Here is a 23,145-nt window from a genome sequence, read left to right on the forward strand (position 1 = left end):
TTACTGAAATAATGTGCAGGTGACTAAGTAAATGGCTGGGTGAGGATTGTAAGTCAGAAGGCAACCTCAGCTGAAACAAATGTGTAATTATGATTTGATTTCAGAAGTGCAAACATGATCTGAATTAATCGACCTGCTGCTTAGTCCAAATGCCTGTATTGTTGAAACTGGAGCAGAAGTGGAGTTGCCTTCCGGAAGTTAGGAAAAGCACAACCCGCCAGAGAGGCCCATCCAAGGAGCCACGTGGCTCGCTATTGGAGGCTCCCACCTGTTCTCAGGGTGAGGCCCCAGCCCTGGGCGGGACTGTGGGTGATGAGGCTGTGCTGGCTACTGGATCGGAGCTGCCGAGGAGAGAGCAGCACGTGGATTCTCCCTGTCGTCAGGCAGAGCTCTTCAATGAGGTGGGCTCCAGGAGGGCTCTGAGCCTCTGCTCAGCCGAGCTTCAGCCAGAAGCCTTGGGAGGCAGAGGAGGTACAGAGCTGCAGCTGCTGTCCAGCTCTCAGGCGGGAGCTGGACTCTTCTTCCTCAGCTGCAGGCACAGGGACAGCCAGGCTCAACTCCTCCTGAGCCATGCCAGCCAACCTGACTGAGGGCAGCCCCAGTTCCAACGGGACCTCTCAGACGCTGGATTCTTCCCCAGTCCTCTGCACCGGCACAGTGACTTTCACTGAAGTGGTGGAAGGAGAGGAATGGGGCTCCTTCTACTACTCCTTTAGGGTAAGTTTCCTGCCTTCCACTCTGAACACTAATTTTAAATAATGAGACAAGTAGAATTTAAGAGACCTAAAGTATCATAGCCAATGTTGTGATGGCTGTAGTTGATTTTCTTTACTGAAAAGCGTAAAAGAAAAAAAATTATGAGCTAAAGCAATGAGTTTTTCATACTATGCAAGGACCTATATTATAGTTTATTATGAATACTGCTCTTTTTTTTCCTACTGCTGCTGAAAATGTGTGAATCATGAGTAACATTTATGAATGGCTGATTTTTTTATTTTCCCCCTTTCCTTAGGTGAAAGCCCTTTTAATTAATCCTAGGGCTTGAAATGTCTGTTTCTTGTAGGGGTTATTGCTGTGAGGTTTGTATTAGGAACTTCAGAGATGTGGAAAGCCCACACCCCCCAGGACAGTGCCCAATGCAATGAGACACGGCACTGAGTAAAGAAGGAAGGACCGCATTTTCTTTGTTGATCCTTCCACTGAACGTCAGTGAGAAATAGATTCTTTGGCTCTAGTTGGTGGTGCCACCGTTTGCAACAAGTTGCCTCCTAGAACAAATGAGGAAATCAGAGAGAGTGTGGTGAGTTTCACCTTCAAAGTATCCAAGGGCCACATTGAGGAAATGATCCTTACTAAGCTAATACTGTTCCCTCCTCTGCAGCAAGATCATGGTCAGGAACATACTGGCATCTGGAAAACAACAGCTTCCCGCTTCTTGCATCAGAATGCTGGGGCACCAGTTTATTTCACACGCTGCCTCGTGGTGCACTCAGTCGTTGCAATAATTCCTACGTCTTAAACTGGTCTTTTATACCAGAAAGAAAAATACTTCCAGAAAAATTCTAACAGCTTTTTTTTTTTAATCCTTTGGGTGTTCTTGAAATGATTTGATTTTTCCCCGACAAGATAGAATTACTGTAATACCTGTCTCTCTCCTGGAGCTTTGCTTCTTTGTGAACACTCAGAATAAAACTTTCAGCAGGGAGCTGTCCCGGGAGCCAGCCTAGCGCTCCTCAAGGACCAAGAGACAATGTGGCAAAGCAGAGCCCAAACAAGGTACTTAGGCTGACGGCAGGGGACCCAGTCCCTGGGGACCACCTCCTAATGCATGCTGCACGCACAGCCCTGCTGCCAACTGAACCTGCAGTTTGTTGCCATTTACCATTGGCTGAATAACCCCCTCTCTGAAATCAGCCCGCAGACCCAGAGAAGCAGGTTTTGGGCGCCCAGGAAGCACACGGCTCCTCTCAGTGACACTGCCTCTGCAGCCTCTTTGATATTTATAGAACACGACAGCAAACAGAATGAAGAGAGACTGGCCATTGCAAAAGGGACAATAATCAGCAATAAGGCATTTGTTCTGAGACTCAGGCGATAATCATTCTCAGCTGAAATCTCATTTGCCATTTTTTGAATACCGCTCCTGAGGGGATGATTTGAATATTTGGACAAACGAATCCTGGCTCACTGTCTCCTAGTGTCTGTACTCTCTCCTGGCAACATCATGTCTAGGCACTAAAGAGAATCACATCATTTGTATCTCATTCCTAGCAATATGTTTGCCATCAAACAACTGGACCACTGGACAAGAAGAGAAGCAGAAAGAGAGGAATTATGTCTGGCCAGGAGCTTAGAATATTCCGTTTCATTTTTTGAGAGACACAGTCATTGACTAAAACACAGTAAGTTATAGTTACACGGCATTCAGTGGTGGTGCTTGTGGGACCCTAGCTTAAATGTCCTAGTGTAACTTTTTTCCATGGTCCCTTTGGGCATAAGCAATTTTGATGCACTGTTGATACAGAAATAGTCCTGATGCAAAACTCATGTTCACTGTGATCCTTTTATCGCACATACTTCTCAAGAAGAAAGTCAGAACTTTGCTTTTTTACCTCACAAATGTGTCCTTTTAATCCCCGTTGACTTTACCCAAAGCAGTAAAAATATCGTAAAAGTTAAAATGGTAACAGCAGTAAAAGTAGCAGAAATAATAACACAATAGCCATACATCTCATTTGCTGTGGGCTTTCTTGGTGCCAGGAACCTTTCTAAATGACTTCTGTGAAGTATCTCATTTAATTCTCACAACAAATGGTATATCTTTCCATTTGGACTTGCCTTCCACCTTCACCTGTGTTTATCGAAATTCTGCTCATTCTTTAGGCTCCTCTTGGGTTGCTTTCTCCATGAAGCCCCCTTGACTCATCCCTCCTCTGAGTTCCAGTAGTGTCATAGGGTATACCTCTCTCCTTGCCACTTAATCCAGCTCTGTCCTCAACTGCTGTTTCAGTATGTGTCAGGTAAATGTGTAACAGTCATTAAGCTCCTTGAGTGAAAGGAATGCCTAATGTTTGTTTCATATTCTCTCCAGAAACAAGCACCATGCTAGGCGTACTCAATAAACACCTACTGTGTAAATGAAGCATGGTGTTCTGTTTCTGTCAACTGCCTACGTGTTGTCAGACTGGGCAACAGAAAGCTTGCTTTCTCAGTAACAGAGGTGGAGGTCTTGTTAACCACACCTCCACATGTCAGCCTCTGCCCTGCCTGGTCTCTACCAGCTGTAGAGGTCCTTCTTTGCAGACATATTCAGCTCATCCTTATCCCATCTCTAAGCCAACATGACCAAGGTAAGTTATAGATTCCAGTGGTGAATATGGAATGCGTTTTGGCACCAAAGACTGGTACCCAGTACTGAGTTTAGCCCTGGGGAACCCATACCCAGGGCATTGCAGCCTTACCTAGTCTCAGCTGTCTTGCTCAGTCTACATGTCCAGGCTTCTAACTTAGTTTCCTACCTGGGACTCTAGTTCTACTCTGAACCCTGAAGCTCTCTTGGCAGAAGGCAAGACATCCCTGTCTAGATCTTACTAGCCCTTCCTTCACATGCTTAGAGCCTTTTCTTCCTTCCCATCTCTACCCCTAAAATCTTGCCCCTCCTACCCACTGCTCTAACCTACTCTGCCATCCTAAGCATGTCCTTTGATACCAGCAGGGAGGTGAATGGTGAGTGCGCCACCCCCTTTATCTACCATGGGCTTCATGGTAGATAACCCTGTGTGGTCCTGGGCTCAAGGTTCTCAGCTCAGGCCCTGGTTTCCTTCACAGCTTCTAATTTCTCATGCTTTCAGGGTCCCATCCAGCTCACCTCCTCAATTCCTAGCCTGCAGCACTATATGGGCTTTAAGAATCTACCAGAAGTTTTCAAGGAGAATGGGACCTGGCTCATCAGGAAGTGGATGGGGTACCTGAATATAAACCTGTCCAAGTGGAAGACAAAGATGAAACTCTTCATAATAGCCTTTAATTTTACACTGGAATTCACTCACAATGTTTCCTGAATCTCTGATTCTTAATGATGAGAAAATTAATTCAAAGTAACTGGGAGGGAAATCTGTCTGTATTAGTAAATTGCCTAAATTATAAAATAATGCAAATGAACACAGTTTTATTACTCTCAGGTGAGGGGAGAAATGTGAACCAAGACTGCTAAATATTACCTATTGACAATCTTTTATTGAATCTCTTTCACTGGGTAGTTACAAATGATATGCAATTAGTCTAACTATTCTTTACATGTAAATGGTTGCTTCTAAGTGCTTGAGGGTGATTGGACACAGTTGGTTCCCTTTGTTTGCACACCCTCCTGCAAGCTGTCTTACTGTTAATTTTCTTAACACACCCTTCCTCCATTAATATAACAATAGCAAATTCCAGTTTTACACATGTCCCAATTATCTCACACTAGGCTTTAGCAAGAGCTCAGTTTAAGAAGCTTAAATATACTGTGCTTGTTTTCGTTATATTTAGGATGACAACTCGTTTCTAAGAACTCATCCTGCTTACTGAGTACTAGCATTTTTACCTGCAGTGACTGTCATTTCAACTCCTCTCTGCCCACGTGTCTGCTTCCTTGAATCTTCCTCTTGTCCCATCACTCCCTTTCAGGACTTGCTTGTTTCCCTTCCTGCCTTGGACCCCGGGACAATGTCAGCGATGCCCTTCCTGGAATCCAGGAGCCCCCAGTCCCTGACCTACCAGTGTATCGCCCGCAAGTTATAACAGGAGGTCGTGCAATTACATCATGCATTTTTTTGTTCTCTTCTAATTAGTTTCACTCACTATGTTCATTTTGATTTTCTACAGTTGACTACTGCAGCTGTTTGTAGGAAATTACTACTAGTTTTGCTCAGTGAAATCATTATTGAAGGTCTGCTATTTACGGCCTGTTTCTGCTATCCAGACCTGGCACTCCACTTTCCAATCCCTCACTCTGAGTAAGCTCTACTATGTCCAATTCCACTCCATGTCATTGAGAAAGGTACAAATGTTGCTGCTTCACTCCACAAGGATGTCATGCAATTCATCCTCAACTAAATTTCTCTTGGCGTTACTAATACATCTGATGACAGGAAACAATCCTAGTTAATTCAGGGTAAACTCAGTCATTGCAGAGTTTTCAGGCTATGAAGGACTTTCCCATTTTCTAACTCAGGGAAGGCATCTAAGCTGTAGGGATGGTGCCTCTAGGGTATGTTCATGTGTGTCTGGTGGGAGCGAGGGAGGAGGGCTGACGTGGGGAGGAATCTGGGCAAGTGGGCATCAGCTGAGATGAGGAGTCCTGTTTGGCCTTTAAAAGTGGTCATCCCTGTTCCAGACCCTTGTCTGGATTTCCATCTGGCCCAGGTGAGGCCCGCACTGTTTTCTGCTGCGGTGTCCCTTTGTCACATTTCCTTCAGGGACACAGGTGCTCATATCTCCCTCTTTCCCTTTCTCAATCCTGGCTAAATCTCTGCATCCTTACTCGGAATGAAGTTTGAGTGCTTCCCTCCCAACTCTGGGCTGTAGAAAACACAGTGGCATTGTCTGTGGTCCTCTCTCCACCCATGAGGCCATAAGAACTGTACAACTCCCCCTCATGACAGCTGGGAAAATCCCCAGGGGCTGCATTCCCTGGTTCCTATACAGTAAGTGGACCTCAGCACCCTTCTACTCCTGTGCTCCCGAACTTAGTGGGTATTGTTGCTTCCTCTTCTGTTGTGCTAACCTTTGGAGGAGGCAATACAGCATCCTCTCAGCCGCATCTAAGTTTCCTCCCATTCTGTACCACTGTTGTATCCTCTAACACTCCCATGTCCTTTCTCTGTCGCAGGGAAACTGACTATACTGTGTTCTTCCAAACTTATTATTCCAGGCTCTCGGCTCTGAATGCACAAAAGACACAACCTCTTGCAAGGAAAAAAAAATCATTTCTCTTCAAGCTATTTATGGTATCCTCCTTGAGGTATTTTGAAAGCTGGACACTGACTTGTTTCTCTGTATGTATTGATAGAGTAGGGCAGATGGAGGAAAGCTCTCTGGCTGCCTAAGCTGGGGGAGGTTTTATCAAGGAAATGGAAGGGAGCACATCCATTAATGCTTCAAAATGTCACCCTGTCAACCTTGAAATAATTTCCTGTTGATGTAGTGGTTAAGAATGTTTCGAGCCAGGCACTCAAGTGGACAAGAAAATGTAACTTTATTTTTCTGTAGCTGAACTTAGCTTCTCTCTGGACTTCTCAGTCCACCTGATTGCAGGAGAAGTAGCCTAGTCATCTCCAGGCAAACACAGGCTCTCAAACCTTCCCCATCATTTTAGTGAGGCACAGGCTCTAAAGCCACACTGCTGGGGTCAGGTCCCAGTGCCACCACTATCTAGCCATGTGACTTTGGACTGTTCACTTCTACCTGTGCCTTGGTTTCCTCATCTGACAGATCACACTGTTAAAAAAACAAATCCAACTGAGTAAGTTTTAAAGATCTTATTGGCTTTATTCAACAATTCATAAATGAGACAGATCCCATCTAGCAAATAGAAAGGGGTTCTGAGGAGCTGTACAAAATGAAAAACTTTTATAGGCTGAAGAGAGCGGTACAAGAAAGTTACTAGCAAAGAGCGGATTGTTTGTAGCAAGGTCACTTTCCTTTAGGGGGTGGCAGGGGTCTATCAGGCAGATGACCTCACTGATGCTGATCAGATAATTCCAGGTTGATTGGTTTAAGATTCCACTCCTGGGAGAGGTCGAAACTCTAGTTAAGTTAGGTATTAAATCTTGGTTTGGTGATGTGAGCTTAACCCTATTTGGGGCCTGTTGTCTCTCTTTTTTTTTAACAATGCTAATAATCGAACATCCTTCTGAGGGTTGTGTGACAAGTTAAGTGACTGGATGCTTGTGAGGCCTTTAAGAACGGTGAGTGGCCTAGAGTAAAGTGTTCAATAAATGTTAGCTATGATATCCCCAGGAATTAGTCGTTTCACTCGTTTCTAAAGCTTCTTACTGAGAGATGAGGAGCCACCAGTATCTATACAGAAAAAGCTTCTAAATATTCTAGGAGAGATCACTGTAGTTGAAGCTCTTCAGGACAACTTTAATATGCATTAGGTCCTCAAACAGTGGTGGTGAATTGAGCTATTTCTTTCAATTAAACCATGAAAAATGTAGAATAAGTTATTTAGAGAAGATCCTATTTCTTACTTTATCATCCTGATATAATGTCTAATTTCTATCTATGCCAGCTTAATGGCCCACTATAAGAAGGGCTATTTACAGAGCTAGGAAATGATGCTCCATCCAGAGAAAGAAAGGATGGGCTTCTACTGTGGCAAAAAGATTTTCTATACCACAAGAAGACAAAACCACCCAAGATCAAGGTCATGAAAAAGTCATCAATGAATAATCAGGGTTCTTTTTTTTTTCCTCAAAAAATTTAGGCAGCAATACTGTTGGCTGCCTAAAAATGATGGATCCCTTACACTTGTCAGCACTTTACAATTAACAACACGATTTCACATTATTTCATTTGACCTTCCAGCAGCTCTAGAGGGTTTAAAATAGCATTCTTTTTTTTCAGGAAGAGTGACCTTGAGCTAACATCTGTTGCTAATCTGCCTCTTCTTCCTTTTTCTCCCCAAAGCCCCAGTACATAGTTGTATATCCTAGTTGTAGGTCCTTCTAGTTTTTCTATGTGGGATGCCACCTCAGCATGGCTTGATGAGCGGTGAGTAGGTTCATGCCCAGGATCCGAACTTGCGAACCCCGGGCCGCCGAAGCGAAGCGTGCGAACTAAACCACTGCACCACCAGGCCAGCCCCAGCATTCTTTTCTTTTAACTAGATGTGAACGTGAGGTCTGAAAGAAATTAAAGCTGTGAATTTCCTAAAAAATAAAATAAGACAAAAAAAAGAAAGAAGAGAAAAAGAAAAAAGAAATATAATTCTACTGCTGATTTTAGTCAAGATAGGTTAGGCTCTGCAACAGTAAAAACTAAACCCTGAATCTCAGTGGTTTAACACATCAAAAGTTAATTTTTCTCTCATATCCTAGTTTTAAGCAAGTCAACTTGTAACTCTGCCTTCTAGACCAAGTGGTTTCCAAGGGAGTTTGCAAACCTTCTCTTATCTGCTTTGGCCTGAAATGATACATGGTTTTGACTCTGATTCCATTGGCAATTCCATTGGTTTGATCTTCACCTTCTGCACAATAAAACTCAAACTCTTGAGCCTGGCCTACTGGCCTTTCACGGTCTAACCTGACCACGCTACTCCTCTTCACATCCTATACCATGCTGGACAGAATATCTCACCATAATCTAAGGAAATAAGGTTCTGTTTACCGTTGGCAGAAATGTCTTTCTCACGCCTTTTTCTTCTGATATCACATCTAAGCTTAATTGACCCCTTTTCTGTGAAGCCTTCAGATTTGTTTAGGAGCCCAACATCATAGCTCTCCTTGTGCTCCCAAAGCACGTCAAATCTCTGTGCAACATGGTTCATCTCTTGATACACATGTCCATCTACACACACAAACACAGACATGCACAGATATGAACGCATACACACATGCACACAGACACACGTGTGCAGTGTGCGCATAAACACAGACGCACATACGTAGATACGTACATACACACGAGGTGTCAGCATTTAGTGGCAACTCTAGATTCCACTACCCCTAGTATAGTGTCTGACACATAGCAGATAAATGGCCAATAAATATTGTGTTGAATGAAAGAGCATACCAAGAAACAAACTGTCTAACAGGTTTATCCCAAAAGTCTCAATAAATTAATGTGAACAGATTAGAGTGGAGTCTTAACCTTTATTCTATAAGCCATTGGGTTTGAATTTTAAAAGTACTGTGATTTGGGGGAATTCCTGACACCACAGCAAGCCATACTGATGGGGAAGGGTGTGTAGACAGATCTTCAGACCTGAAGCAAACAACATCCAAGGTCTGTCTCTTCTCCTTTCTGTGGTGCCAGCTTTGGTTCTGCATCTGAGGCCTGGAGACCATCAACCGCTGAGCCCCAAGACACCCCAAGGCAGGTGTTGGGAAAGGCACATGTTAACGTTCACATTCTTGCTCTCCATTTATGTGTTCTGATGCCTGGTTATAGAAGCTCAGCCACAGAGATCTTCTGCAAGTTACAGTGGGCAGAGGGCACCATCTGTGGATAGTAGGGTCTGCTCCAACGGGGTGAATGAATCCAGCCCTGTCTACTAGAATCTCAATCAGGCAGTCACATGTGATTCCTATCTGCTGCCTCTGGACACTTCAAGCAGAAAATGTGAACAGTGAGACTACAGCTGCTTTCTCTGGGTAGGACCCTATACTAGGTACTAGGGAGCCAAGGGGGACTTATCACTGTCCTAAGGGGCTGATAAACTAATGTTTTAATTCAACAAATGTTACTAAAATGATTTCAGCCTTGAAAATTCTTAACATCTATAGATAAACAAATATTTCTCACTAATTTAATTTAAATTTTAAAATAAATTAAATATCATGTCTGAAAGTGTCAAAGTATAATAATGCAGGATACAATCTTTTAAACTATGTTCTTTTCCTCCCCATATGTTATGTTCCCCTTCACCCTACTAAGTTGAGAATCACAAATTGGCTTGACCAAGTGTTACCTTAGGCACTGGGGGTTCAGAGATGGACAAAACAGATACTTGCCCTCAGACAGCTCTCTCTAATGCGGGAAACAGACATTTAGTCAATAATTACGATATAAATATAAGGGAAGAGGATACAGAAATTTAGATAAGGGAAGAAAAGATTGGGGAGTGGCGGCAGGCAGGGGACGTATAAGCAAACTGAAAAGAAGGATTTCTGCATAGAAAATCAAGTGGAGCTGCATAGAACACAAGTAGACTGAAGCTTCAGATTTAGGTAGATGTGTTAGAAAGGTAAAAAGACCCAATGGGCCATTAGACTTAATAATATGGATTTTTTTTCTTGTAAGTAAGCAAAAAGAAATCTTTGAAATTTTATTAGCAAAACTGTCAACAGTGAAATCTGTGATTTTAGAAATATTAATCAGACTGCAGAGTGTTGGATGGATTGGAGGGAGGAGTCATTAGGGAAGGAGAGTCAGTCATGATGACCCAATGAGAGGTGTTAATGCTCAGTTGGACAAGGATTGTCTGGGAGCAGAAACGAAGAATCAATGGGACATCATATCGGATCATATACAGGGCTTGGGGAATCAGAGGTTGGCAGAGGCAGAGAAGGAAGATGATATGGCAGTTAAAATTGATAGGGTGATTCTAAAATGTATATGGAAATGCAAAGGAAATTGAATAGCCACAGTAATTCTGAAAAAAGTTGGAGAAGTCACACTAGCTGGTTTACAGCCTTGCTATAAAGCTACAGCGTGGTTCTGAGGAAAGGCTAGACGTCCAGAAATGGAACAGAATGAGAGTGCAGAAATAGACCCACACATATATGGCCAATTAATTTTTGACAAAAGTAAAAAGACAATTCAATGGAGAAAAGTACAAATGGTGCTGCAACAAGTGGATAACCATATGTAAAAAGTGAACCCTTACCCAGACCTTACACCCTATAAAAATTAACCCCAAATGGATCATATACCTAAATGTAAAACCTAAAATAAAACATCTAGAAGAAAATATAGGAGAAAATTTTTGTGACCTTGGATTAGGCAGAGATTTCTTACACACAACACTAAAGGCATAATCCATATAGGAAAAATTTGACAAATTACACTTCATTAAATTAAGAATTTCTGTAACTTGAAAGACGCTAGTAAGAGATTTAAACGGCTAATCACATACTAGGAGAAAATATCTATAAATTACATATCTAATAAGTAATTTTTATCCAGAACATATAAAAAATTTTCAAAGCTCATCAAGCAGAAAAAAAATCCCAATTAAAAAAAATAACAAAAGTTTCATACTGACATATCACCAAAGAAGACACACAGATAGTAAATAAGCACATGAAAAGATGCTCAACATCCTTATTCATTAGGGAAATGCAAAATAAAACCACAATGAAATACCAGCACACGCCTATGAGAATGTCTAAAATAAAAATATGCTGGCAATGTCAAGTACTGGCAAGGATGTGAAGCATCACACGTTGCTGATGGCAAGGCAAAATGGTGAAGACATTTTGGAAAACTTTTTGCCATTTTCTTATGAAGTTAAGGATATATTTATTGTACAACCCAAAAATCCTATTCCTGGGTATTTACCCAAGGGAAATAAAACATATGCCTACACAAAAGCCTGTATGTCAATACTTATTCTGGCTTCATTTGAAATTGCCAAAAACTGGAAACATCTCAAACATCCCGCAGCTGGAGAATGGATAAACAAACTGTAGTACATCCATATAATGGAATGTTACTTAGCAATAAAAAGGAGTAAACTTACAGATACACAAAACAACATGGGTGAATTTCAAAAGCCTTCTGCTAAGTGAAAGGAAACCAGACTCAAAATGCTACAAACTGTAATGATTTCATTTGCATGATACTGTTGAGAAAACAAAACTCTAAGGGCAGAAAACAAATCAGTGGCTGCCATAGGCTGGGGATGGGCAAGAGCTTGACTACAATAGGGCACAGGGGAATCTTTTTGGATGATGGAACTATTCTATATCTTGATTGTAATGATGGTTACATTTATGATACTCACAGAACTGTACCTTAAAAGAGTGAATTATCCTCTGTATAAATTATACCTTAATAAAAAAATTTATTATATAGAGATTTACATGGTGAATTTAAGTTTCAATAAAGTGTGCTTCATTTAAAAGTCATAAATCCCCAAGTGACAGCATAGTGAAAATATAGTTGAAGCCCAGGAGGACCTGAAATGGGATGTACATTTAGAAAATTAGTATAAAATTCAAGACGGATGAACCTCCAAAAGCAGCAAGTATGGATCAAAATGGACAGAATGATGAAGGCTGCACTTCACCCGGGTCTCTGCTCAAATGTCACCTCCTCCAGAGACTTCTTTGACTTATGTGACATTATATTATGTCTATGCATGTGTTATCTATGTCATAGTGTCCAGAAACGATGCTCCGTGAGCAGGAGCTTTGCCTTGTTTCACTGCAGCGTCTCCAGTGCAACAACCATGGCTGGCCCTGATTCGACCCTCAGAGAGTCTTGAAGAGTGAAAGAACCCTATCATGGACTTAGCATTGTGCTAGGCATAAATATTGACAAAGAATTCAGGGCATAGCTCTATGAATGTTTTCCAAGGGTCCTCTTTATTCTACGTGACAAGTAGACCTCAATCTTTAGCCATTTAACATGAATCTTCACTATGTAATATTTAGTACTGGTGAGGAATAATGATGATGCTACCAAATTTTGGCAAACATCAACAGGATTGGTGAAAGGAGCCACTAGATGAGCCTGGAGAAGGGGAAGGTGTGTTCAGGAACAAGTCCTGAACAGGCTCCTGTAGATGACAGTGCTGTCTGGTTGGCTCAATAGTTAGTTGCAACCCCCTTCTCACTTTCCCAGCTAAATACTTACTCTCCTAGTCTCTCTTGCAGTTAAAGGTAGCATATTTAATTTTAGAAATTTAATTGGAAGTCTGTGAGATTTCTGATAAAGGGAAAAAGACATGCCTGGCATTTTACTTCCTCCCTTCTTTCTGCCCTGAATTCAGACACAATGAATGGGGCTGCAGCAGCCATTTTGTGACCACAAAAGAAAAGCCAAAGCAATCTTGGTAATTTGAGGACATCAGCCACTTACCTTCAGATTTCTTATTATATGAAAAAAATAAATCTTTATTTGTTTAAGCCACTGTTAAGTGGGCTTTCTTTTACTTTTGAGCTGAACGCTTTCCCAACTGATACAAAGACCAAGTGCAAAACTAAATTTTTAGAGTACTGAAGCCAAGGCCTTCTAGATGGACTGTAACTGCAGTCCCTCCAGGACCAGTTCAACTGGCCCCATCTCTTATTAACAGAGTGATTAAGAATCACCTTTCAGTGGCCGGCCCAGTGTCGTAGTGGTTAAGTGCGTGCAATCTGCTTCAGCGGCCCCTGGTTCACAGGTTCTGATCCCAGGCACGCACCAATGCACAGCTTGTCAAACCATGCTGTGGCAGTGTCCCATATAAAGTAGAGGAAGATGGGCACAGATGTTAGCCCAGGGCCAGTCTTCCTCAGCAAAAAGAGGAGGATTGGCATGGATATTAGCTCAGGGCTGATCTTCCCCACAAAAAAAAAAAAAAAAAAAAGTGAGGGGTCCCTTGTTCAAGAAGATCCAGTGTTAAAATTCCTTCCCCACCTCATCAAAAATGTTTAGAACCCTGTCATAAATGTTTAAAACCTTACCATAAATGAGGGCAGGCATGGTGTTGTAGCGCTTGAGTTCGCACACTTGGCTTCGGCCGACCGGGGTTCACGGGCTTGGATCCCAGGTGCGGACCTGTGCACCACTCATCAAGCCATGCTGTGGCAGCATCCCACATACAAAAGAGAGGATGATGAGCACAGACGTTAGCTCAGGGCCAATCTTTCTCAACAAAAAGAGGAGGATTGTCATCAGATGTTAGCTCATGGCCAATCCTCTCCACCAAAAAAAAAAACAAAACACCAAAAAACCTTACTACAAATGCTTGAAGGCCACCAATCAAAACCTGTCCTACCAGCATTTCCATGTGCCAGCCTGTTCTCCCTCACCTCTTAAATTTTGCCCCAAATCCTGAATTGGAGAGACAGGTCTGAGGGCACACACTCTTTGTCTCCCTGCAGGTCAATCTCGCAGAATAAAAGCTTATTTCTCCTGTAAAGGCTGATGCTGTAATTAATTGGCTTGTTTATGCACAGTGGGCAGAGAACCCCAATTTTGTGCAGTAACGAGACCACAGAGAGTCAAATAGACTTTTCATGTATTCCACATTTGGGTGGTTCAGGGGCAGCTCTGCTCATATTTCTTTTCCTCTTATTATCCAGATCACAAAGGGATTGAATAGACTTTTATAAACATTGATTCAGACTGGATTGTATCTTTCTGAGTAACCAAGAAAGAGAAAGTCTCTCCCTCTTCCCAAAGAAAAGGACCTTAAATTTTTCAGAATGATTCTCTACATTCCGGATAATGACAACGCTATTCACATGTAATTTTATGGAAAAATACTAAAAGCACTTTAAAAACATTAGCTCAGAGGAAGATGGGCACAGATGTTAGCCCAGGGCCGTCTTCCTCAGCAAAAAAAAAGAGGAGGATTGGCGGATGTTAGCTCAGGGCTGATCTCCTCACAAAAAAAAAAAAAAAAAACCAAAAAAAAAAAAACATTAGCTCAAAAATCTACCCAAAACATTAGCTCATTTTTTCCTGACCACTCAATAAGAGGATTTTTTATTCTCCTCCTAATGCATATAGAATCACATTCTTTTCTGACAGTTTAAAACAAACAAGAAAAATGTGTGACATGGGCTCTGGATCCTGAAGCCAGTTCTATATTGTGTGACCCTGACCACATCACAGGACTCCTCTGGCCCCAGGCAGCTCTGCTGTGAGAGCAGAACAATGACAACTCCCCTGCAGGATGGTGAAGTAGGGAAGGAGCCAATTGCCACGAGGGAGGTGAAGTTTTGAGGGAGAGAAGGAAGGAAGTAGTCACAGAGGAGTTCTACTCACTAGTTACCTGTGAGGATCCCCCCAAGCCCAAAGGGGTGGAGAGGTGAGGGAGGGCTGATGCCCTTCCCCTTAGAGACCAGCCTCCTAGACTCTCCACCCACCCAGATACTTCACCCTCCCAGACTCTCCAGCCACCCAGATACTTCATCTTCCCGCACTCTCCAGCCACCCAGACTATTCCCCTATTGCCAAAGTTAAATAAAGCAGAAACTTCCTGGGACTCCCTCCTTTTGAGTTCCATTTTTGGAAGGAAAGAGACTTCTACAGAGAGCAGTAGGTGGTTGGAGAGGAATAAGAAGCAAGTAGAATCTTGACAGGATTCACAAGAACCCAGATTAAGTTTTCCCCACCTCTCACAATCCACTCCTTTCCCTTCCCAGCCTCCTCTGCCTGCCCTCAGCCCCACCAGGGCATTCAGCTTGGACCTTGAACACTCTGCTTAAAAAAGATTTTTCTTGGGGCCAGCCCAGTGGCACAAGCAGTTAAGTGCGCGCGCTCCGCTGCAGCAGCCCGGGGTTCGCCGGTTCAGATCCTGGGCGTGCACTGCCATACGGCTTGTCAAGCCATGCTGTGGTGGTGTCCCATATAAAGTGGAGGAAGATGGGCACGGATGTTAGCCCAGGGCCAGTCTTTCTCAGAAAAAAGAGGAAGATTGGCATTAGATGTTAGCTCAGGGCTGATCGTCCTCACAAAAAAAAAAAAAAGCTTTTTCTTCCACCTCTTCTCCCTAGTTCTCCTTTCATCTCAAAACTTTTTTCATCAATAAGCAAATTCCAAGGGGCCAGCCCTGTGGTGTAATGGTTCAAGTTCAGCGCAATCTGCTTCAGTGGCCTGGGTTCGCAGGTTTGTATCCCAGGCGTGAACCTACACCACTCATCAGCCATGCTGTGGTGGCAACCCACATACAAAATAGAAGAAGATTGGCACAGATGTTAGCTCAGGGCTAATCTTCCTCAAACAAAAAAAAGAGGAATTTGGCAACAGATGTTAGCTCAGGGCCAGTCTTCTTCAGCAAAAAAAAAAAAGCAAATTCCAAGTATTAACATAAAAGCCATTCTGAGTAAATGAATTCCTTCCTTTAGGTGTCTCTCCCCACATCTCCCTTGCACACCCATGGCTATTTGCATTTTAAAGAGGACTTAGCTTAATGTAAATAAACCCCTATTCTCCTGAGCTCCCTGGTCCTGAGACGGTGAAGAAGGTCATACAGGGTCTGGAAGATTGTTGGATTTCCTTGAAGAAGCCACAGCAACAGGGAAGAGGGTGCCCCTTAATTCCTCTTCTTCCAGCTCCTGAAATCTCTTTGCATTGCTCCTCCGCTGGGCTGGAGCTGTGATTCACCCAGGCCTGCAGTGTTCCGGGCTCCGCATGGGATGAGAGATCGCCCCACAGCGCTCAGAACTCCACTCACATACAGATATTGAACAGAAGTGTTTGCTCAAGGACCCTTATTCACAACTCGTAATTTAATAAAAAATGAAAGAGAATATTGTTAGTGCCCAAATGCAAGTTTCTTTTCTTCATCTAGTACTGGGGACTATTGCCCTTGGCAACACAGAGTGATCTAAGCAAATAGAAGATATTCTTTTGATTAAGAATAAATTTGATTCCCTTTCCAATGCATTTAGTCCCTTTTGAGGTTTTTTCTTTTTTTTTTTTCCTTTTTTTGGCCTAGGTTGTGATAAAAATGCAAAAGGTATTCAAGAATACAGAAACTGTTAGCCCAAAATAAAACGTAGAATAATTTATCGAATGCTGAATCTGCCAAGCACTTAGTCTTTTCCATTGATTATTTTATTTACTACTTCATTACTCAGGTTAAACTAGGTTATGCTGTTGTAATAAATAGCCAGGTATTATCAGCGAGTTAAAACTATGTTTATTTCCTGCTCTTGCCAGATGATTATGATAAATAAATGGCAAGCAATAGGATATACTGGAGTATATGAGGAAGCCATTTTATGTAAAACTAAATTGTCCTGACCATGTTTTTCCAAAAAGGACTGATGTGGCCTTTGAACATGCATTGTACATCTGCTTGAAGCATTTACCGTGTCCCAAAGACAAGAACAAATGCCCTTAAGATAAGGATGCAACTTCCCTCACATTGGCATTTCCTTAAGGATAAGCATTTCTCCCTAGGCTGGGATTTGATTGCTGCGCTCATCCTGTGACCACCCAACTCGAGACAGCAGACCTGCTACCTGCTGTGTCCATCAATTGCTGTGCCGACAGGGCAATCTTGTGACTATTGTAAAAGGGACATTCCAAAGAGTATGTGATACATGCTCTTTGATGATATATAACCACTCTGTACACCCCACTTCTTTGGAGTGTTCCATTCCTTTGTGAAAGGACTATCCCGGGCTATATGGTCCTCAAATTTGGCTCATAATAAAGTCACCTCAATTTTGATTTATAGATTGGTTGTGGATTATTTGCATCGACACTTATTACAGGTTAACAAGGGGCCTCTGCATATTGTAGTCACTCAGTGACCCAGGCTGATCAAAGCTCCATCTCAACACAGGCTTCCGTAATACCAGAGTCAGAAGACAGACAGACAGAGAGAATACTGAACCCTGCACTGGCTCTTATAGCTTCTGCCCAGAAACGACACATATCACTTCTGCTGTCAATTTATTGGCCAAGATAAGTTCACGGTCAGATCTGCTCGCAATGGAGCAGAGAAATATAATCCTCCCTCTGAGAAAGGCGTGGGATATTGGTGATCAGCACAGCCCACTGTAACTCCTACAACTCTGAAACAGACATTATCCTGATTTATAGAGAAAAGTGAGGCTCGGAGAAGATAAGTTCACACAAGTAGTTAATAGTCCAAAAATTTGAACCCAGATCTGGTTCCAAAGCATGTGCTGTTTCCATCATACTGTAACTTCCCAAAGGATGTTCCCCAGAACTCTAATTATGTGAGTTGCTAAGCAAATAAAAGGGGACTGTGGCCAAAAAAGTTTGGGAAATAGCACATATCATCATATGCTTAGAGAATGTATTAGCCTGTTTAAGTCTCTGAGAAGTCTTACAGAAAAGAAACCTGTTTAATTCTGTTTAATCTGCATTTCCCAAATTTATTGGACCGTAGGACATTACTTTGTTACCTCTAATGATACTCCCTGGAGACAATGGTCCCTGGAACACACCTCAGAAAATGCTCTGCCATGTCATGTTCTATCCCTAAGGGACCTGTGGAATAACCTAACAGAGCCACCTCTGGACAGATGAGGCCTAGAGAGGTAAAGTGATCTTCCTAAGGTCACACAGTCAGTAAATGGTAGAGTCAGAACAAGAATTGTAGTCTCTAGATTTCTGAGTCGATCTCCTGATCAGCTTGTTGAGAGGATCATGAAAATATAAGGGTACTTTAGAACTGGAAAGCACTAGTCAAATTTCAGATAGCATTAATTCTCAATGCTAAGCATTTCTGAAATATATAAAATATTTGAATAAATGAAAAAGACATGTGGTGCTCCAGGATAGGAAGATTAAATTTTCTGAAGATGTCAATTCTCCCCAAATTACCTTGTAATATTTAAAACAATTTTAGTCAAAACTTCAATGTGACTTTTAATTTGACAAAATAATTCAAAAGCTCATTGAAAAAAAGCCAGATGAGAACAACTAAGAGATTTGAATATAAATGCTAATGAAGAGAGATTTTTCCCTATCAGTTATTAATAAATATAAATCTACATTAAGCAAAACATTTTATAATTATCACAATAATTTACAGACCAATAATAACAAATAGTTAGCTCTGAAAATAAAATCCTAGTACATATATGAACTTAATACTACAAAGAAACTGTAAAAGTTAATGAGAAGGAGGGCCAGCCCCATGGCGTAGTGGTTAAGTGTGCACACTCCGCTGCTGGTGGGCCAGGTTTGGATCCTTTGCGCACACCAACACACCGCTTGTCAAGCCATGCTGTGGTGGTGTCCCATATAAAGTGGAGGAAGATGGGCACAGATGTTAGCCCAGGGCCGGTCTTCCTCAGCAAAAAGAGGAGGATTGGCATTGGATGTTAGCTCAGGGCTGATCTTCCTCATACACACACACAAAAAAATTAGTAAGAAGGAATGAATGTTTTGGTAGTGAAAGTAGTGGGTAAGGGACCAGCCTGGTGGCATAGTAGTTAAGTTTACACACTCTGCTTCAGTGGCCTGGGGTTCTCAGGTTCAGATCCCAGGTGTGGACCTGCACACTACTTATCAAGCCATGCTGTGGTGGCGTCCCACATACAAAATGGAGGAGGATGGGCACAGATGTTAGCTCAGTGCCAATCTTCCTCAGCAAAAACAGGAGGATTGGCAATGGATGTTAGCTCAGAGCCAGTCTTCCTTACAAAAAAAAAACTTGTCGGTGAATGGATGATGATTCTTACCTCATGTAAAGTTATAAGATCAATTTCAGTTGGATTTTGGAACTAAGTTTTTGCAAAATAGCTAGGAAGAAAGTATAATTATCAGACTAACTTTGGGATGTGCAAGGACTTTCTAAGCCTAAAAATAAAAATTTAAAGCAAAACAAAAAACTGAAAAAATTATTTCCAATAAAAGTAAATATAAAGTAAATATATGTAATATTATAGCTGATAATATTATATATAATAATTATATGACAAATATAACATGATGAAAGTCCTTAATATATAAAGAGCTCTTAGATGAAAAAAGATATTTCTAACAGAAAAAAATAGGCAAAGGAAACAAAAAGAATTTTAGATTAAACGCAGAGTTAAAAGAATGTATAAAATATGCTGTTTGCTGGTGGTCTGAACAGTACACACTTAACAATGAAACATAATATGAGACATATCAAATTGGTAAAGATTAAAGAAAAATGTTACATAACGCATGTGATAGTTTTGTAAAACTGTTGGAGGGAGAGTAAGTCAGGGCAACTAACCCAACTTTTCTGGAGAGCGATTTGGTAATATATAGCAAGCCTAAACAATGTATTTGCACTTTCACTTGGTAATTCTACTTGCAGGATTGAGCTGTAAGAATTCTAAAGAAATATTCAAAGAAACTTTAGACACGGTCTTATGCATTAGGTTGTTTTGTTCAGTATGTATCAGACAGTAGAAGAGTAAAATTGTGATGGAACCATAGGATGGAATATTAAGGAATATTATGAACCTATAACAGCATTGATCCTTGTTCAATACTGAAGGTTTTTTTTAAAGGTTTTGTGTATATGCACTATATGTACAATAAACTGTACATACAGTATATTCCAAGTTTTATAAGCTACATAGATATATACCCAGAAAATACAGAAAAGAATATACCAAAATGAGAAAGTGAGAAATTCTCTCTGTGGAAGGTGGATTTTTGTCTTTGTACTTTTTTTTATATTTTACTAAATTTTTGGCAATGAGTACATATTACTTTTATTATCAGAAACATGTAATAATAATCATGTAAAATGCACCATGCAGCCTCTCAAATATATTTTGCACATTGTATTTCCACGAAAGCAAATGAAAGGATCAATTTCCTCTGCAGAAAAACCTTAAAGGATGTTCTGAAAAGCACCCAAAAGCAGGCACCTTTGTGATAGCAGGCCAATGGAGGGAGAGCATGCTCCAGATAACGAACTGGCCCCTGAGGATCACACGTGGAAGGGTCTTGGGAGCCGCCAGTGTCCTTCTAGTAATGAACTATGTGGGTGGGAGAGGAATGTGATCTTTACATAATTAAGATTAGGCAATTTCAGAGCCACAGCAGAATTCAGGCATTTAGTGGGGGCAATGCAATGATTCTCCCATTTCATTTTTTTCTCCCCTCTCTCGTATCGCTCCCCTTATAATTGTTTTACCACTCCAACCCCTAGTTGAGATCTTGATAGTGATTTCTGGATTAGGCACGCAACCTGTGAATTATCTATTCCTTTGAAAATCCATTTTTCCAATCTCATGTTATTTTTCTATTACCATTGGCATGGGCTGAACCACAAAACATGCTTGGACTTCCAGGTCAAGTGGAAAATAGTAGGAAGGTGGATTAGAGAGATGCAAGCTTCAGGCTAGAGGACCAACCTGGCCCAGAGGAGTGGCCCCTGCTAGGGTAACCAGGGCACCTGAGCATAGGCCCAAGGTGCTGTGGCCAACTCCATCCAAGTCCAGGAGGCTCAGGTGGGAGTGATGCTTGGAGGCAGGCAGGCGGCTGCATCTGTAGACCTCTGATAGGCTCCCCTGGAGTGACTGATGAGAGGCGAGGGGCTAGGGTTCCACCCTGGACAGAGGAGGCTTGCAAGACTCGGGTAGCATGTAGGGGACCCAGAAATGCAGGCAAGGGAACAAGAGGACAAATGGAAACCAAGGCAGATGACAAGCTGCATGAATTGGGTGCACACTAACTCAGCCTTTTAAACTCTGCTGACCAACCACTCAACTTAGATGCACAGAAAATGAAGCCGCCAAGAGTAGCAATTTAGGACGATCTCCCTGGAATCCTCATACTGAGCCCCTCACGCCCCTTTCCCCTACCTGTTCTCATCTACCAGGACGTTCAGCTCCATATCCTGGCCTCATGTCTGCTTCTGCTCTTCTATTTGCTCACTCCCCCAGATTTCTTCTGGCTCTTGATTCTGAGCCTCCTGGATGGACTGGAAACTACAGATTGAAGGTATTAGGGTCTGATCTGAGATGGGCTTTTGGGGGGAAGTTTCCTCAGACACTTTCCCCTGCTTATTATCACCTCCAGAACGGAAAACAGATTCCCAGAGGCTTATTTTTTAATTATGTGGATCATCATGTAGAATAGTTCCTTGATATTTTTATTACATGGTAATTACTTTGGTTTCTACTACACTATAGAGATTTGGACCTAATTATCCAAATGTTAGTTTTCTGTATTTCAGCGGTCCAGAGCTCAAATAGCAATTTCAATGTTAATCTCAGTTCTTGGTGCATATCAGGCTCCTCTTTCGTTTGTTCAACAAATATTAATTACTACGTGGACTTGGAGCCCGGTGGGTTTTGAGATGATTTCTAACATCTGTGGTCTGGTATATTATGGGAATTCAGATGGAATCCCAGAATTTAATTGCCTCAAAGCTTCCAATACACCCAATTTGTGATTAATCTGGGATCCTTTTGTGATCCAAGAAGGGACTCACGTTGAAATGAATGTGGGACACTGGAGTTTCTGTTTCTGGTGAAATCTGAGAATTTACTAGTAACCAGAAAGCTAAATTAGACAGTCATGTAGATGCAGTCCCATGCACCAAACCCTGCTTGAAATGAGAACAATTAGGCAGTGGGAAATTAACATGGCTAATGAAATACTAAACATGAACCATAGCAGTGATGATAAAATACTCCAGACCGATAACTAACCCTTTCTGGTCAGAGTAGAAAGAGCTGATGCGGATATTCAATATGTCCTGGAGGCTAAACTAAGAAATAAATGTTAGGCTGAACTTTCCTGTTCAGCCCCACTTTGAAGGAAATAAAGTTATATTCTGTCACCTGTGATAATGGTGTTGAGGGATAGGGCAAAGGCAGTTCAAGCCATGGAGGCAATTAGAGAAGATTCCAGACGGAGAAGAATCTTTTCTTTTGGTACCAAGTTCTTCTAACTCAGGACAAAGACCCAGGGTGGACCTTGCCCCATTTTTTAAATAGTTGGTTTTCAGGACAAAGGACCAATTCTCATCATAAGCCCTTCTCTGCTCTGTGACCACATGTAATGCTCATGGATGGCCCCTCTCTACCCTCACTAACCTTAAAGTTTTCACCCTTCACTTAGACTGTGCCAGACACTCTACTTCTTTGCTTGGCTGCTTCTACTCATTTTTTCAGACTCAGCTCACATATTAATATCTCCAGGTTAAACCTTTTGACCAACATGTTCAGCCCCTCCTCAACAACATGTCCGTTATTTGGGATTCTACAACATCTCCGTTATAGTAGCTCACGTTGAAAATTATTGTTTACATATATGCCTCCACCATCAGACTCTGAGCTCCTTGGCTTAGCCTTCCTTTTATCCCCAAAGTATGTTGAACTTTGCTACTAGATTCTCAATAAATATTTGTTGAACTTGACTATACAGAATGCACACCAGTATAATCATGTTCACAGCAACATGATTCCAAAGATAGTTTCCCACTTCTGACCTGAGTATCACTTCTATAACAACATATATATTCCAAGGCTCTCCTCTTGGGGTAAATGCCTTCCACCTCTGAGGTACTACATGGGAATTCACAGAATAACTCTTAGTCCACAGCTAGTTGGGACCGTCTTGGTCCACAGCCCTGCTGTCAACCTCAACAGACCCTGACTGCTATACCTCCTAATCCATTCACAGTCTCTATTCTTCATGCGGGAGGCCCCCTGTCAGCTCGTCCCACTAGCCCCTAGTCAGAGGGTGCAACCTACATCCCTGCTCTGGACCCCTGTTAAAGTGATATGAAAAGCCTTACAA

At 41.9% G+C, this 23,145-nt stretch overlaps 1 protein-coding gene across 2 annotated transcripts in view; it reads left to right on the plus strand.

Moving 5' to 3' along the window:
* Positions 1 to 570: 570 nt before the first annotated feature.
* Positions 571 to 23,145, plus strand: part of NPSR1 (neuropeptide S receptor 1) — a 159,965-nt gene continuing 137,390 nt past the window's right edge. For both annotated transcript variants that reach the window (XM_058569063.1, XM_058569073.1), the window contains exon 1: positions 571 to 717. In XM_058569063.1, coding sequence (XP_058425046.1) covers positions 571 to 717 — 147 coding nt within the window. The remainder of the gene's footprint in view (positions 718 to 23,145) is intronic.

Source organism: Diceros bicornis, chromosome 3 (assembly GCF_020826845.1).
Source record: "Diceros bicornis minor isolate mBicDic1 chromosome 3, mDicBic1.mat.cur, whole genome shotgun sequence".
Taxonomy (NCBI): Eukaryota; Metazoa; Chordata; class Mammalia; order Perissodactyla; family Rhinocerotidae; genus Diceros; species Diceros bicornis.